Source organism: Erinaceus europaeus, chromosome 16 (assembly GCF_950295315.1).
Source record: "Erinaceus europaeus chromosome 16, mEriEur2.1, whole genome shotgun sequence".
Lineage (NCBI taxonomy): Eukaryota > Metazoa > Chordata > Mammalia > Eulipotyphla > Erinaceidae > Erinaceus > Erinaceus europaeus.
Genome location: NC_080177.1, coordinates 69,560,898 through 69,573,002, shown reverse-complemented (window position 1 = coordinate 69,573,002; position 12,105 = coordinate 69,560,898). Strand labels below are relative to the sequence as shown.

Here is a 12,105-nt window from a genome sequence, read left to right as displayed (position 1 = left end):
GCATCAACCCACCTAACCGATGCCTGTAATGCCAGCACTGCTTCCACCTTGCCCACACCCTGCCCAAGGAAAGCCACTCACACGGCAGTTAAAACTAAGTCAGATTTTTATTTTTCCATAGACCACATCATTTAATAATAAAAAAAATAAAAATAAAAATTGAACAGAAGAAAAAGGTGGATATAAAGTGGAACCGGTGGGCAGGAGGGCACACTGCAGGGCAGAAGAGAACTGGGAACTGCAGGGGTCCCGGGACTCAGGAGGAGATGCTGATTCAGCTCATAGGTGACCCAGTCCTGGCCCCAGCTGTTCCCCAGGGGAGGTGGTGAGCAGGATGGAGGAGATACCTGGGGGTCCTGGCTGCTCCCCACCTCTAGGCTGGCCACCTTCCTCCCTAACCTAACTCTTCCCTCTCAGACTTAACAGGACACCAGAGAGTGGAGAGGGCCAGGTATCAAGAGAGAGGTTATGGGGCTGGGGGGAAAGTGGCCACTGCTCCATTGGTGTGTGGGGGCAGGTGGCAGCCATACTTCAGTACTGAGCAAATGGTGTGGGCAACCCTTGGTTCCAGGGTGTTGGAGAGTGTACCTAGCCCTCTATGGCCTCAACTCCTGGGTCAGGGCGGCTGACACATGCAGCTTTCCCTTAGAGTGTCCTGCCCGCTAGCGGCGCCCGCCCCGATCCCGCACAGGTGTGCTCCGACTGCGGCTCCTGCTGTGGCGCTTGGCGTCTCTGCGGTCCCTCTCACGGCCTCGGTCCCTGTCCCTGTCTCTGTCCCTCTCCCGGTCCCGATCTCCCCTGTCCCGCTCTCTGTCCCTCTCCCTGTCCCGGTCTCTCTCCCGGCTATGCTCTCTCCGTTTCTCCCGCTCCAGTTGTCGGTTCCGCTCCCGTTCTGCTTCCTTCTCCCTCTCCTTTTGCTCCTCCTCTTCTTGCTCCTTTCGCCGCTTCTCCCGCTCCTTGGCCCGCTCAGCCCGCTCCGCCTCCTTCTGAACAATCTGTAACAGGCCGGAAAGGCACAGCAAAGCGTCAGTCCTGTTCACATCAGCACTTCCTGATCTTTCTGCACCTGGACCATCCAGGTCTAAACACAGGATCACAGTCAGCTCTGCAGTTGAGCAGAGGGGCTCAGCAATCACACGTAACCTGGTCTCAGAGCCCAGTCCCAAGCTATTAAAACTAGGGCGGGGGTAGATAGCATAATGGTTATGCAGAGAGACTCTCATGCCTGAGGCTCCAAAGTCCCAGGTTCAATCCCCATACCACCATCAGCCAGAGCTGAGCAGTGCTCTGGTCAAAACAAATAAAACAAAAACACTAAACCCCATCACTATGAAGATAAAGAGAAAAGACTGGCAGGCGGCTCAGCGTGTGAGTCCCAGCACCAGACATGCTGGAGTGATGCTTCCAACTTGTTCTCTCAAAAAATACTGATGATGTGAAGCGCAAGGATCAGCGTTACGGATCCCAGTTCAAGCCCCCGGCTCCCCACCTGCAGAGGGGTTGCTTCATGGGCGGTGAAGCTGGTCTGCAGGTGTCTATCTTTCTCTCCCCGTCTTCCCTCCCTCCCTCCATTTCTCTCTGTCCTATCCAACAACAATGACAGCAATGACAACGATAAACAAGGGCAACAAAAAGGGAAAAAATAGCCTTAAGGAACAGTGGATTCATAGTGCAGGCACCAATCCCAGCAATAACCGTGGAGGCAAACAAAAACAAAAACAAAACCCTTAGGCTGGGCAGTGGTTCAGCTGAACGCACATGTTACAAATATGCATGGACCCTGGTTCAAGCCCCTGTCCCCACCTGCATAGAGGAAGCGACACAAGCAGTGGATCAATGCTGCAGGTCTCTCCCCCATCTCTCTTGATTTGTCTCTTTGTGCAATAAGATTAATAGAATATTTAAAAGACCAAACAGAAGAGTAATGACTAAGCCTATGAACACAGGCTCCTTAGCTGCCTAAGGCTTGGTGGTCACATATACAGCGAAGGACACACATACAGCCAAGGACACACATACAGCCAAGGACACATATACAGCCCCTATCTTTTTGGCCCCCAGTCTGTCTTTTCTTTTTAAAAATTTATTTTTTTAAATTATCTTTATTTATTTACTGGATAGACAGCCAGCCAGAAATCAAGAGTGAAGAATGACAGGGAGAGAGAGACACCTGTAGCACTGCTTCACCACGTTCCCCCTGCATGTAGGATCGGGGGCTTGAACCTGGGTCCTTGTGCACAGTAACATATGCGTTCAACCAAGTGCACCACCATCCGGCCTCCAGCCCTTGTTTTATTGTTGTTGTAGTTATTATTGTTGTTGATGATGTCATCATTACTGGATAGGACACAGAGAAATGGAGAGATGAGGGAAAGACAGAGAGGGGGAGGGAAAGATTAAGACACCTGCAGACCTGCTTCACCACCTGTGAAGCAACTCCCCTGCAGGTGGAGACCGGGGGCTCGAACTGGGATCCTTACGCTGGTCCCTGCGCTTTGCGCCACCTGCGCTTAACCCGCAGTGCTCGAGCCCCGACTCCCCATCTATTGGATCTTAAAAATGCTTCCTCCTGCAGCCTGGGTGGTGGCACGCTGATAAGACCCTGATATTTTAGGGGGCTGGGCAGTGGCACATCCAGTTAAGTGCACATATTACAATATGAAAGGACCTGGGTTGGAGGGGGGTGGCTGCTTCACGAGCGGTCAAAACAGGTCTGTAGGTGTTTATCTTTCTCTCTCCTCCCTTCCCAATTTTTCTCTGTCCTATTAAGAATAACAGAAAGAGGACTATTAGACTAAAAGAAAGGCCTTTCTTCTTTATTTGATAGGACAGAGAAATTGAGAAAGAAGGGGAGGTAGAGAGACAGTCAGACAGAGACACCTGCCTGCAGTACTAAACTTCCCCTCCAGGGCCTTGGGTAAGGTAATGTGTGTATTGTCTGGACCCTGAGCTTTGGACGACGAGCTTTTTTTTTCTTTTTTTGCCTCTCGGGTTCTGGACTACAAATCCACTGCTCCTGGAGGCCATTTTTTCCCATTTTGTTGTCCCTGTTGTTATTTTTGTTGCCATTGCTGCTGCTGTTGGATAGGACAGAGAAATCGAGAGAGGAGAAGACTGGGGGAGAGAAAGGTAAGACACCTGCAGCCCTGCTTCACCACTTGTGAAGCAACAGCCTCTGCAGGTGGGGAGCCGGGGCTCGAACCGAGATCCCTACCTACTCCAGTCCATGGGCTTTGTGCTATGTGTGCTTAACCTGCTGCGCTACCACCCAACCCCCGAGCTTTGGACTTCTAAGCATTCTGAAGTCCCAAGCCTGACCCCCTAGCACTGCTCGCCCCTTATTTCTAATGAAATAAAACAAAGCCTAAAACTTAAGGGCTGGGAGTAATTATAGCATAATGGTTATGCATAAAGACTTTCATGCCTGAGGCTCTGGATAAAAAACACCTTAAAAAGAGAGGATCCGGGGCCGGGTGGTGGCGCACCTGGTTGAGCGCACACATTACAATGCGCAAGGACCTGGATTCAAGCCCCCGGTCCCCACCTGCATGGGGGAAGCTTCACAAGTGGTGAAGCAGGGCTGCAGGTGTCTCTCTTACCCTATCCCCCCGATGCTCTCTCAATTTCTGGCTGTCTCTACCCAGTAAATAAAGATAATTAATAAAGTAAGAGAATCCTCAAACCAAGTCTGCCTCCTATGATGCTGGGCTTCCTGCCCTACCTACCATTCTAAAGCAACGCCTGGGCCCACACCGATCTCAGCCTCCACGCAGCCGAGCAGGGCAGGCAGGAGCCCACTCACCTGGCTGTCAGTCAGCGGGAGCCAGTAGATGCAGGGAGCTGCCTTGGTCTTTCGGAAAAGGTCATCGAGCAGCTTGGCAGGTGGTTCCTCCTGAGTTTTCTCTGAGGCGGAACAAAGTGCGTCAGACTCGACGCCTATGAGCTTGGGTCCTACCCCCACCCGCCACTTGGCGCATGTGCCCCCACAGCAAGGTACCTTTCTTCTCGCTCTTCTTTTCTTTAGACTTAGCACGTTCCTTGCGACGGCGGTCACGGGACCGTGATCTGGAACGAGGCCCTTCTCGAACTTTGTCTCGATCCCATTCCCGCTCAGAACGAGTTCGCTCTCGCCGCTCCATTTCCCGTTCCCGTTCTGCCCACTGTTCTCGCACTGCCCGCTCCTGCTCCCGCTGCTCTGTTCGGGGGTGCTGTGGAGGCTGGGCTGGGGGTGGGGGTGGAGGGTGCAGGGGACGAGGTACCCCTTGTTCCTCTGCCTTCGTCTCAGAGGGACGGTCCACCAAGAGCCCCCGGTGATAGTCCAGCTGTGGGTAGAAGAGGGAAGGACAGTGAGGATGGAGATGATAGACAGTAGTCCCCACAGGAGCCCAGGTACCAGGGCAGACACTGGGAGCCCATGAGTGAACTAGAGGAAGCATAGAGGAGGGAGGGGAGCTCAGTGACTACAGATCTGGCCAGGTGATGGCCGCCCCTGCCCCGACTCCTGTCCCTAGGTTTCTTACCTCGTCCTGTTCAGCATAGTCAGCACAAAGGAACTTGGGATTGGACTGGGGCCATTTGACCCCATGCAGAGCTGTGCGGGTGGCAACAGCTTCTTCTACTGTTGAGTACTAGTGGAGGAAGGGAGAAGGCAGAGGTCACAACAGGGCCTCAAGCCCTCCCATTTGCTAAGCACAGAAACAATGATGTGTCCTGACTTTATTTTTTTTATTTTTATTTATTTTCCCCTTTGTTGCCCTTGTTGTTTAACATTGTTGTGGTTATTATTGTTGTTATTGACGTCCTTGTTGTTGGATAAGACAGAGAGAAATGGAGAGACGGAGGGGAAGACAGAGAGGCGGAGAGAAAGATAGACACCTGTAGACCTGTTTCACTGCCTGTGAAGCGACTCCACTGCAGGTGGGGAGCCCGGGGCTCGAACCGGATCCTTAAGCCGGTCCTTGCGCTTTGTGCCAAGTGCACTTAACCCATTACACCACCGCCGGACTCCCGTGTCCTAACTTTAGAGAGGCAACTTGTCCCCTCCTCACCGTGACATAGCAGTGGGATTTGATCTTGTCGATCCAGAAGGCCTCTTCCACCAGAGTACCGGTACGTCCCAACAATTCCTTCAGCTGGCCTAAGGTGAAGGGGCGAACCTGCCAATGGAAATGGAGTCTCATTTCGGGATGTTGAAAAAGGCAAGAACAGCACTAGTGAAAGACTTGCCAAGCTGCTATCATAGGATTATAGCTTCAGAGTCGGAGCGAGGACACAGACAGGAAGCCTCCAGCGCGGGTGTGAGAGTAACGATGCAGAGGCACTATGTGCCAGGCCCCTGCAAACCCGCATGGCAACCCTGCAGGGTGATGTCCCCCCCCCCCCTTTATTTTCCAAAAGAGGAGCCAGAGCAGGCTGGAAAGTTAAGTAGCCTACTCAGACTCAATGAGTAAATAACTGGAAGACCTAAGAATTGAACCTAAAAAAGTAAGAGTCCAAAAGCTCAAGCTCTTAGCTACCAAATGAGGGTGGCTTGTGGGAAATGGCGACTTACCAAGTTGGAGATGTGGACAATGTTACTGATCTTGCCCCGGGGAGGGGAGGGCACCTGAGCAGTTCGGACTGGGTCATCAATCGTGATGGAAACTCCTGACTTCTGCTGGCTGATGGATCTTCGAGTTAATGTGTCTCCTAAAGTCACTGTCAAATAAAGCATACATGTGGTTCTTACCCACTGCTGGCTTTTCCACCTCCATCCTGACGTACTGAGTTCCCTGGGTTGATCCCATTACAGAAACACAGACTGAAAGTGGGTAGGGCCTAGGCCCTTTTAAGTAGATTGACAACTAAGAATGGAAAACAGGATGCGTGAAATACTGTAACATAGGGCTAGGGAACCAGCATAATGGTTATGCAAAAAGTCTTCATGTCTGAAGTAGCAAAGGTGCCAGGTTCAATCCCCAACATGCTTTAACCAGAGGTAAGTGCTCTGAAGAGAAAAAAAAAAAAAAAGCAAGAAAGAAAAGAAACACAGAGAGATGGAAATCAAGTTCTAGCGGAGACCAGGGAAGTAGTTGCACTGGCTCCTAGGCATTGTGTAGGTGCTGGAGGGGTGTTCTGCCTGGTCTCTGCCTCGTGTGTAACCCCCGCTCACACCGGTTAAGCGTGTAGATCTTCAAGCAAGCATGTTGGGAACGAAGGGAGTTACCCTCTCTGGTAGCACACACCTTTCTTTACTTCATGCTCCACCGGTGGGGGCAAGGCCACCTCTACTGAAACCTGGGGAGGTACAGGGGGTTCTGCTTCAGGCTCCTTCTCCTCTTCCTCCTCCTCCTCTTCTCTCTGCCCATTCTCCTGGCCTTCTGCAGGTACAACCTGTAAGAAAGCAGGTAAAGGAGGGATCTTTAAACACCAAACCATCAGCCTCTGGTGTCTTGTGATAGGGATGGGTAGTTTACTTAGCTCCATCTACTTAGGGGGGGTTGATCTTTTTACCATTCGTTCACCTCAACCACATCCTAGCTTTCTTCGTTTTTTTTTATTAGATAAAGACAGACAAAAACCGAGAGGGAAGAGGGAGATATAAAGGGAGAGACAGAGAGATACCTGCAGCACTGTTTCACCACTTGAAAAGCTCCCCCTTGCAGGTGGGGACTGGTGGCTTGAACCTAGGACTTTGCGCACCATAATAAGTGCACTCAACCAGGCCCGCCACCACCACCCAGCCCCCCCCCCCCCGCAGCATTCTTAATCCTCAGCCCTGCGTAAGGAATGCTTAGGCAGGAGCTGGAAAATCTTTCTGTACAGTGCAAAAACAGCTAATTCAGGCTTTGTGAGCCATACAATTTAGGCTAGATTCTTCAACTCTGACATTAATAGCATTTAAAAGTCATACAGCAGAATGAATGAAATGACTGTGTTCTTTTTCTTTTTAAAGATTTTATTTATTTATGAGAAAGACAGGAGAGAGAAAGAACCAGACATCACTCCGGCACATGTGCTGCCAGGGATCGAACTCGGGACCTCATGCTTGAGAGTCCAAAGCTTTACCACTGTGCCACCTCCCAGACCACAGAAATGACTGTGTTCTTTTATTAAAGACGACAGGTTGAACTTGGCTGTCTGCTGGCCTCTAAAGAGAGTCGGTTACCCCAATCTCCTGCCCAGACAGGAGAATTCCCTTCTGGGCATCCTTTAACTCCTCAGTGACCTGCTCTGCACCCCCTGCCCGACCCTGACACTGAGGTATACAAGCCTCACCTGAGTGACAGTCCGGCATATTTTCAGTCCCTTGTCATGTGTGCCATCGTCACCATTCCGCTCGGTCTCATCCTCAGAGATTCGGGAGTCGTCAGCATGAAGATCCACAACAGCCTCCTGCCCCGCCAGGGGTTTGATGTCGGGGATGAGGCTCTGGGACACAGATACCCCCCACCCCGTTACACTGGGCCCACGTCTATTCCCACTTCGGTGTGTTTCATCCTCCCTTCCTTGGCTCCTCCCACCTCACCTTGAGCGAGTCTGTGGTGATACTGATGGAAGGCTTCTTCTGTGTGGTAGCTGTGCTGGCTCCCCAACGCCGTTTCCGACCAGGCTGGCCTCCCTCTGTGTCACTGTTTCCAGCTGGCACCCCCTTGGTAGCTGCTGTCCCCAAGAAATAGGACCCAACAGTTAGATGGTCTCAGGTGCTCTACTGGTTCACACAACACCTACAAGAGCTTTCAGCTTAAGGACATTATATTTGGGGACTGGGGAGACCGTCACTTCAGTCTGAATATGACTGGAGCCACATGCTAATGGGAGACTGGGGACTGGGGAGACCGTCACTTCAGTCTGAATATGACTGGAGCCACATGCTAATGGGAGACTGTGTGATACTGAAACCCAACTTTAAAGTTAACGTAGGGTCACCGGCTGCCACTGCAGTTAGAAAAGCCTACTGAACTGCTGCCAATCTACAATCCCTCCCTCACTGGGAAAATGTCACGAAAGTTACTGGTTGAGGGGTGTGGCACTCTCCAGTCCTCAGACGCTCTCCCAAAACAGAGCTGAAACTGGTAAACATGGCACAGCCCCTAACCCACTCCTGGTCCTGAGGGCTCCCATCTCAGAAGACTAAGCCTCTGGAGGGCTTAATAAGAAATGGTCAGAGACACCTCATCACATTGTAGCTCACTCTCAGTTAAGAAGTATAAGGGAAAAGTAAGTTCTGAACTTCAAGATGAAATGCCCCCCCCCCCCCCCCCGACTAGGCTAAGAAGATGCACATCTGCTGAGTAGTGAAGGTGGGTGTGGGAAGGAATAACCCAATAATTCCACTGAGAGAGGATGGGAGTCTATTTCTCCATAGCTGATTCTTATGGTGGTCTTGACCTTTATAGGGACTCAGGGCTTGACTTACAGACAACGGAGATCTTCCTCTTGAATGATTTGGGCGTTGAGCTCTGTAGAGAAGAAAAGGGGAAAAAAGAGAAAGAGAACACACCCCACAGAGAGGGGGGAGGAGGTTAGATGGGGCAGCCTTCACATAAGCTCCAAAGACACAGAGAGAGAGAGAGAGACACAGAGACAGACAGAGACCAAAACAGAAGCGGCAAACGGCAAAAACGAAGCAGAATCAAAGCAAGTTAGAGAAAAAAAAAAATTCAATACCACATCAGGGAAGCCATCTAGTCCATGCCACACCTGTATTAGCTTAACCAGAAATAAGCTGAAGAAGAAGTCAAACAGCCTCCCAGCACTTTAAAGGCATCGGTCATGACTTCTGCAGTCTCTGGGGTCAGGAGGATGGTAAGCCCAATAAAACCATGCCCAGAACTGGTCATCTAGACCAGGGCTTCCTTCTATTCCATGAAAAAAAAAAAAAAAAAAAATCAGCCTTTGAGCTACTGCCCTGAATAAGGCAACCAGTCATTCTTGTCCCAGTGTCCAGCCTGACATCTACTGGAGTTGCTAGGATCAGACTATCACACTCTGAGAAAGGGGCTGCCTTTGAGCCGCTGGCGATGACGCTCCTGAGCCAAGCACCAGCAGCAAGAATCGGAAGTTGTCTTTGTGAAAGGCACACTGTCTCCAGGGAGAGACTTCTCAGCCACTGTATGGTCTCTGACAGAGCACTATGCTTTCATCTTCAAGCAGGACTTACAAGGGCTTTGCTAAGGACTTAAAGTCTCCAGACTAACTCGGAAGCAAGTTTCTTCCTACTCACTAGGAGAAACAGACTGGACAGGTCAAGAGGAGGGAGACAGAGCATTTTCAGATTAAGTGCTTATTTCTGGAAAAACTAAGACCTACCACCCTTTAAAGGGTAGGTGGGGCAGGACCCGTTCGATGAAATCCCTTTTCCCAACCACCCCCCAGCCCCGTCTGTGTCGTCTAACCAAGTCTCCTTGGTCTCCATTTAGGGCCAGTCTGACCCCTAGCCGGGCCGCTCTCGATGGGTAAGTTAGTGGGGGGAAAAAAAAAAAGTCTTAATTAAAACAAGAATAACATGAACCAAATAAAATCCAATAAAGAAACCAGAAGAATAAAGAAAAATAAAAGATTAAAAAAATAAAAGGAAGAAGAAAATAAAGAAGAAAATAAACTAGGAATATGACAAGGAATGTTCCAGGTACCATCTCACACCTGGGATCTTCAGTTCAGCCAATCGCACCTCACTGTGTACTGTATCTAGTCAACCGCCGGTCCAATCAGAATGAGCCCTCCCTGCTAGGCGCTGTGCAATTGGTGGGGGGTTGGGTTGGCAAAAAAGGTGAGCGCACGGCGTGGTGGTCAGCACGGCACTGCCAGAGTCCTCCCAGGGGCGCAGGGGGGGCGGGAGGGAAACGTGTGAGGGGACGCTGCCCAGTTTCCATGATGTCAAGACAGTTCACTGGCGGTGGCCAGGCTCATCGAGGGGCACAGGGGGAAAAGGGGCAGAGACACCAGTCCCAGCCCTGTAGGGGCATCATCTTGCAGTCCCTGATGAGACGGCCTGTGAGTAGCAGAACGGTCCTGGCCCTGGCCTTCCTTTTATCACGAGAGGCAGGCAGGACCTTGTGTCCACTAGTGGTAAGCCAAGCCACCACCCAAAACTTGGTTGGAATCCAGGTGATGACTCCAGCGTCCCTTTCTCCTCTGCCTGTAGCTGGGGAGAGGGTCCTTTCATCGAGTGAGCTCAGGAAGCCTCTGATGAAGGCAACCTGGGGGCAGTGGAGAGCCCCAGGACCCGGGCACACTTTCAACAGCAAAGTCTGGATACTTTTCTTCTGAGAGTCAGTTGTGTGTGGCATTTCCTCAGGGCCTTCAGCTGAGACAGGAGTTCTAGTTGGGTGGATGGACGAGCCCCTGCCTCCAAGGGTGGAGGAGAAGCTGGAGCAGCCAACGTGCTGCTCTTCACCATGGACAACAGGGACCAAAGGAACGTCCATCCGATGAGCAAGTGATGATGCGGCTGGGTTGTCACCAGCATGAAATAACCTGGGCTCAGACCCTAGACTCCTCTGCAGGTTCCAAGTTGTCACAGCTTAAGGCGAGGGCCCCAGTCGCTATTTTACAGCATGTCGCTGTGATCGCGATACCCACTTTAGGAGGTCTTGGTGTCCGAGACGGGGATCCCAACAGTCTGCAGCAAACACGGCAACCCACAGTCCTCAAAGGGCAAGGGCATGTGAGCAGGCACCCCAGCACTGACTCGAGCTCTTCTGGGGTGTCCCGAACAGGGAGATGATGCAAGTCCACCCCTTTCCAAATGTTTGTTTGTTTTCTCAATACAAGTCTCTCCAAACAGTGCTCTTCGTGGCCCCCTGATGTAACAAGGCAGGGAGGCAAAAGGGGGCCCATCACAGAATCCCATACACATGCCCCCCTCTGGCCAAGACACCTGGATAGCAGACTCGGCTCTGATTGGGCAGCTCAGTAGCAGCGGGTGGGTCCAGAGGAAGAGGCGGCATCAGCGATTGGCCAGTTGGGCAGGGTTATATTTTACGGGCGGATTACCGTACATGAGGTACTTGGACAAAGTTTTACGGGGAAGAAGGACCTTGTAATAAATAATATTCTGCACATCAAATCACTTTCACCGGCCCCCACCCCCACAACACACACCAAAGAAAGGCTACACACACAACAGTCCCGCCCACCCTGTTACCCCACACTCCCAGACCCAGCTAATTCTTTCTCTAATACTTTTAAGAGCCAAGTAGACTTCGCCGGCTCTACGGGGAGTCCCCTGAATTGGGTGCAGGACAGAGAGAATACATATCCTCCCCCAAAGAGGTGGGGGCAGTGTTTCACAGAAGTGGAGGACAGGGCCTTTGAGGATCACCCCAGGTGGCGGCTGTACCTCCCCACAGACATCTCAGCCACAAGACCACTGGGGGGCAGATGAGGAACAAAAATTCCACAGCATGGCCGGTGAGCTAAGAGCCAGCAAAGCCCACTAGATGGCGTCAGGCTCTTAAAAAGGAGGGAAAGCAGAAGGGAGCTGCTCTAGAGGGGAGGAAAAGCTGAGTCTGGGTCTTAAACCACTAGCTGACTTTCCCATTAGTTACAAATGACTGTACCGTGACACTTCCTCAACAGGGAAAGCAGAACCCTGTTCCCATCACAAGGGGTCTCCCTTGCTAAACCAGCGAATTCTCCCCTGGCCCTAACGTGATCCATGTCTTTCTAGTCCCTTCTACAAGTCAGCCCGATGTGTAAGACCAGCATGGTCTGTTCTTTCTCCTAGGCCCAGTCCTGCCCACCCGCCTTAATGGGTGACTCGGGATATTTACCTCTTTCTTCTCCTCATCTTCAGTGTTGCCCTCTGGGCGGTCATCGTTGCTAACTTGGTCTGCAATGGGCATGGGGGACTCTGGAACCTCATTTTCAGGTCTGTTTTCACTTGTGTCCATGGTTACTTCCTCCTTCTCCTCACTGACAGTATGGGGAGGAAGGGAAAGGCAGGAACAAACGAAGGGGAAGAGAGAGCAAGACATCAGGTTTTAAGTCAGAAACCCCCCTGCCTTATCACTCGGTGTGACTGGGAGAAAAGCTTTTCAAGTTAGCCTAGAGACCTTGGGGATAACAGACCATTATCCAGGGGAAAAGGGCACAGATCACAGCAACCACACCCACCACCCG

General features: G+C 51.4%; 1 protein-coding gene across 7 annotated transcripts in view; it reads right to left on the bottom strand.

Moving 5' to 3' along the window:
- Window positions 1-88: 88 nt before the first annotated feature.
- ACIN1 (apoptotic chromatin condensation inducer 1) overlaps window positions 89-12,105 on the bottom strand; it is a 50,217-nt gene continuing 38,200 nt past the window's right edge. For 4 of the 7 annotated variants that reach the window (XM_060175329.1, XM_007536650.3, XM_060175332.1 and 1 more), the window contains 11 exons: window positions 11,757-11,898; window positions 8,399-8,441; window positions 7,508-7,641; window positions 7,258-7,410; window positions 6,225-6,372; window positions 5,552-5,697; window positions 5,049-5,156; window positions 4,521-4,628; window positions 3,998-4,322; window positions 3,803-3,903; window positions 89-995 (listed from right to left, as the gene is read on the bottom strand). In XM_060175329.1, coding sequence (XP_060031312.1) covers window positions 663-995; window positions 3,803-3,903; window positions 3,998-4,322; window positions 4,521-4,628; window positions 5,049-5,156; window positions 5,552-5,697; window positions 6,225-6,372; window positions 7,258-7,410; window positions 7,508-7,641; window positions 8,399-8,441; window positions 11,757-11,898 — 1,741 coding nt within the window. In that variant the 3' untranslated portion in view covers window positions 89-662. The remainder of the gene's footprint in view (window positions 996-3,802; window positions 3,904-3,997; window positions 4,323-4,520; window positions 4,629-5,048; window positions 5,157-5,551; window positions 5,698-6,224; window positions 6,373-7,257; window positions 7,411-7,507; window positions 7,642-8,398; window positions 8,442-11,756; window positions 11,899-12,105) is intronic. The other 3 variants (XM_007536641.3, XM_060175331.1, XM_060175330.1) reach the window with 3 other exon arrangements.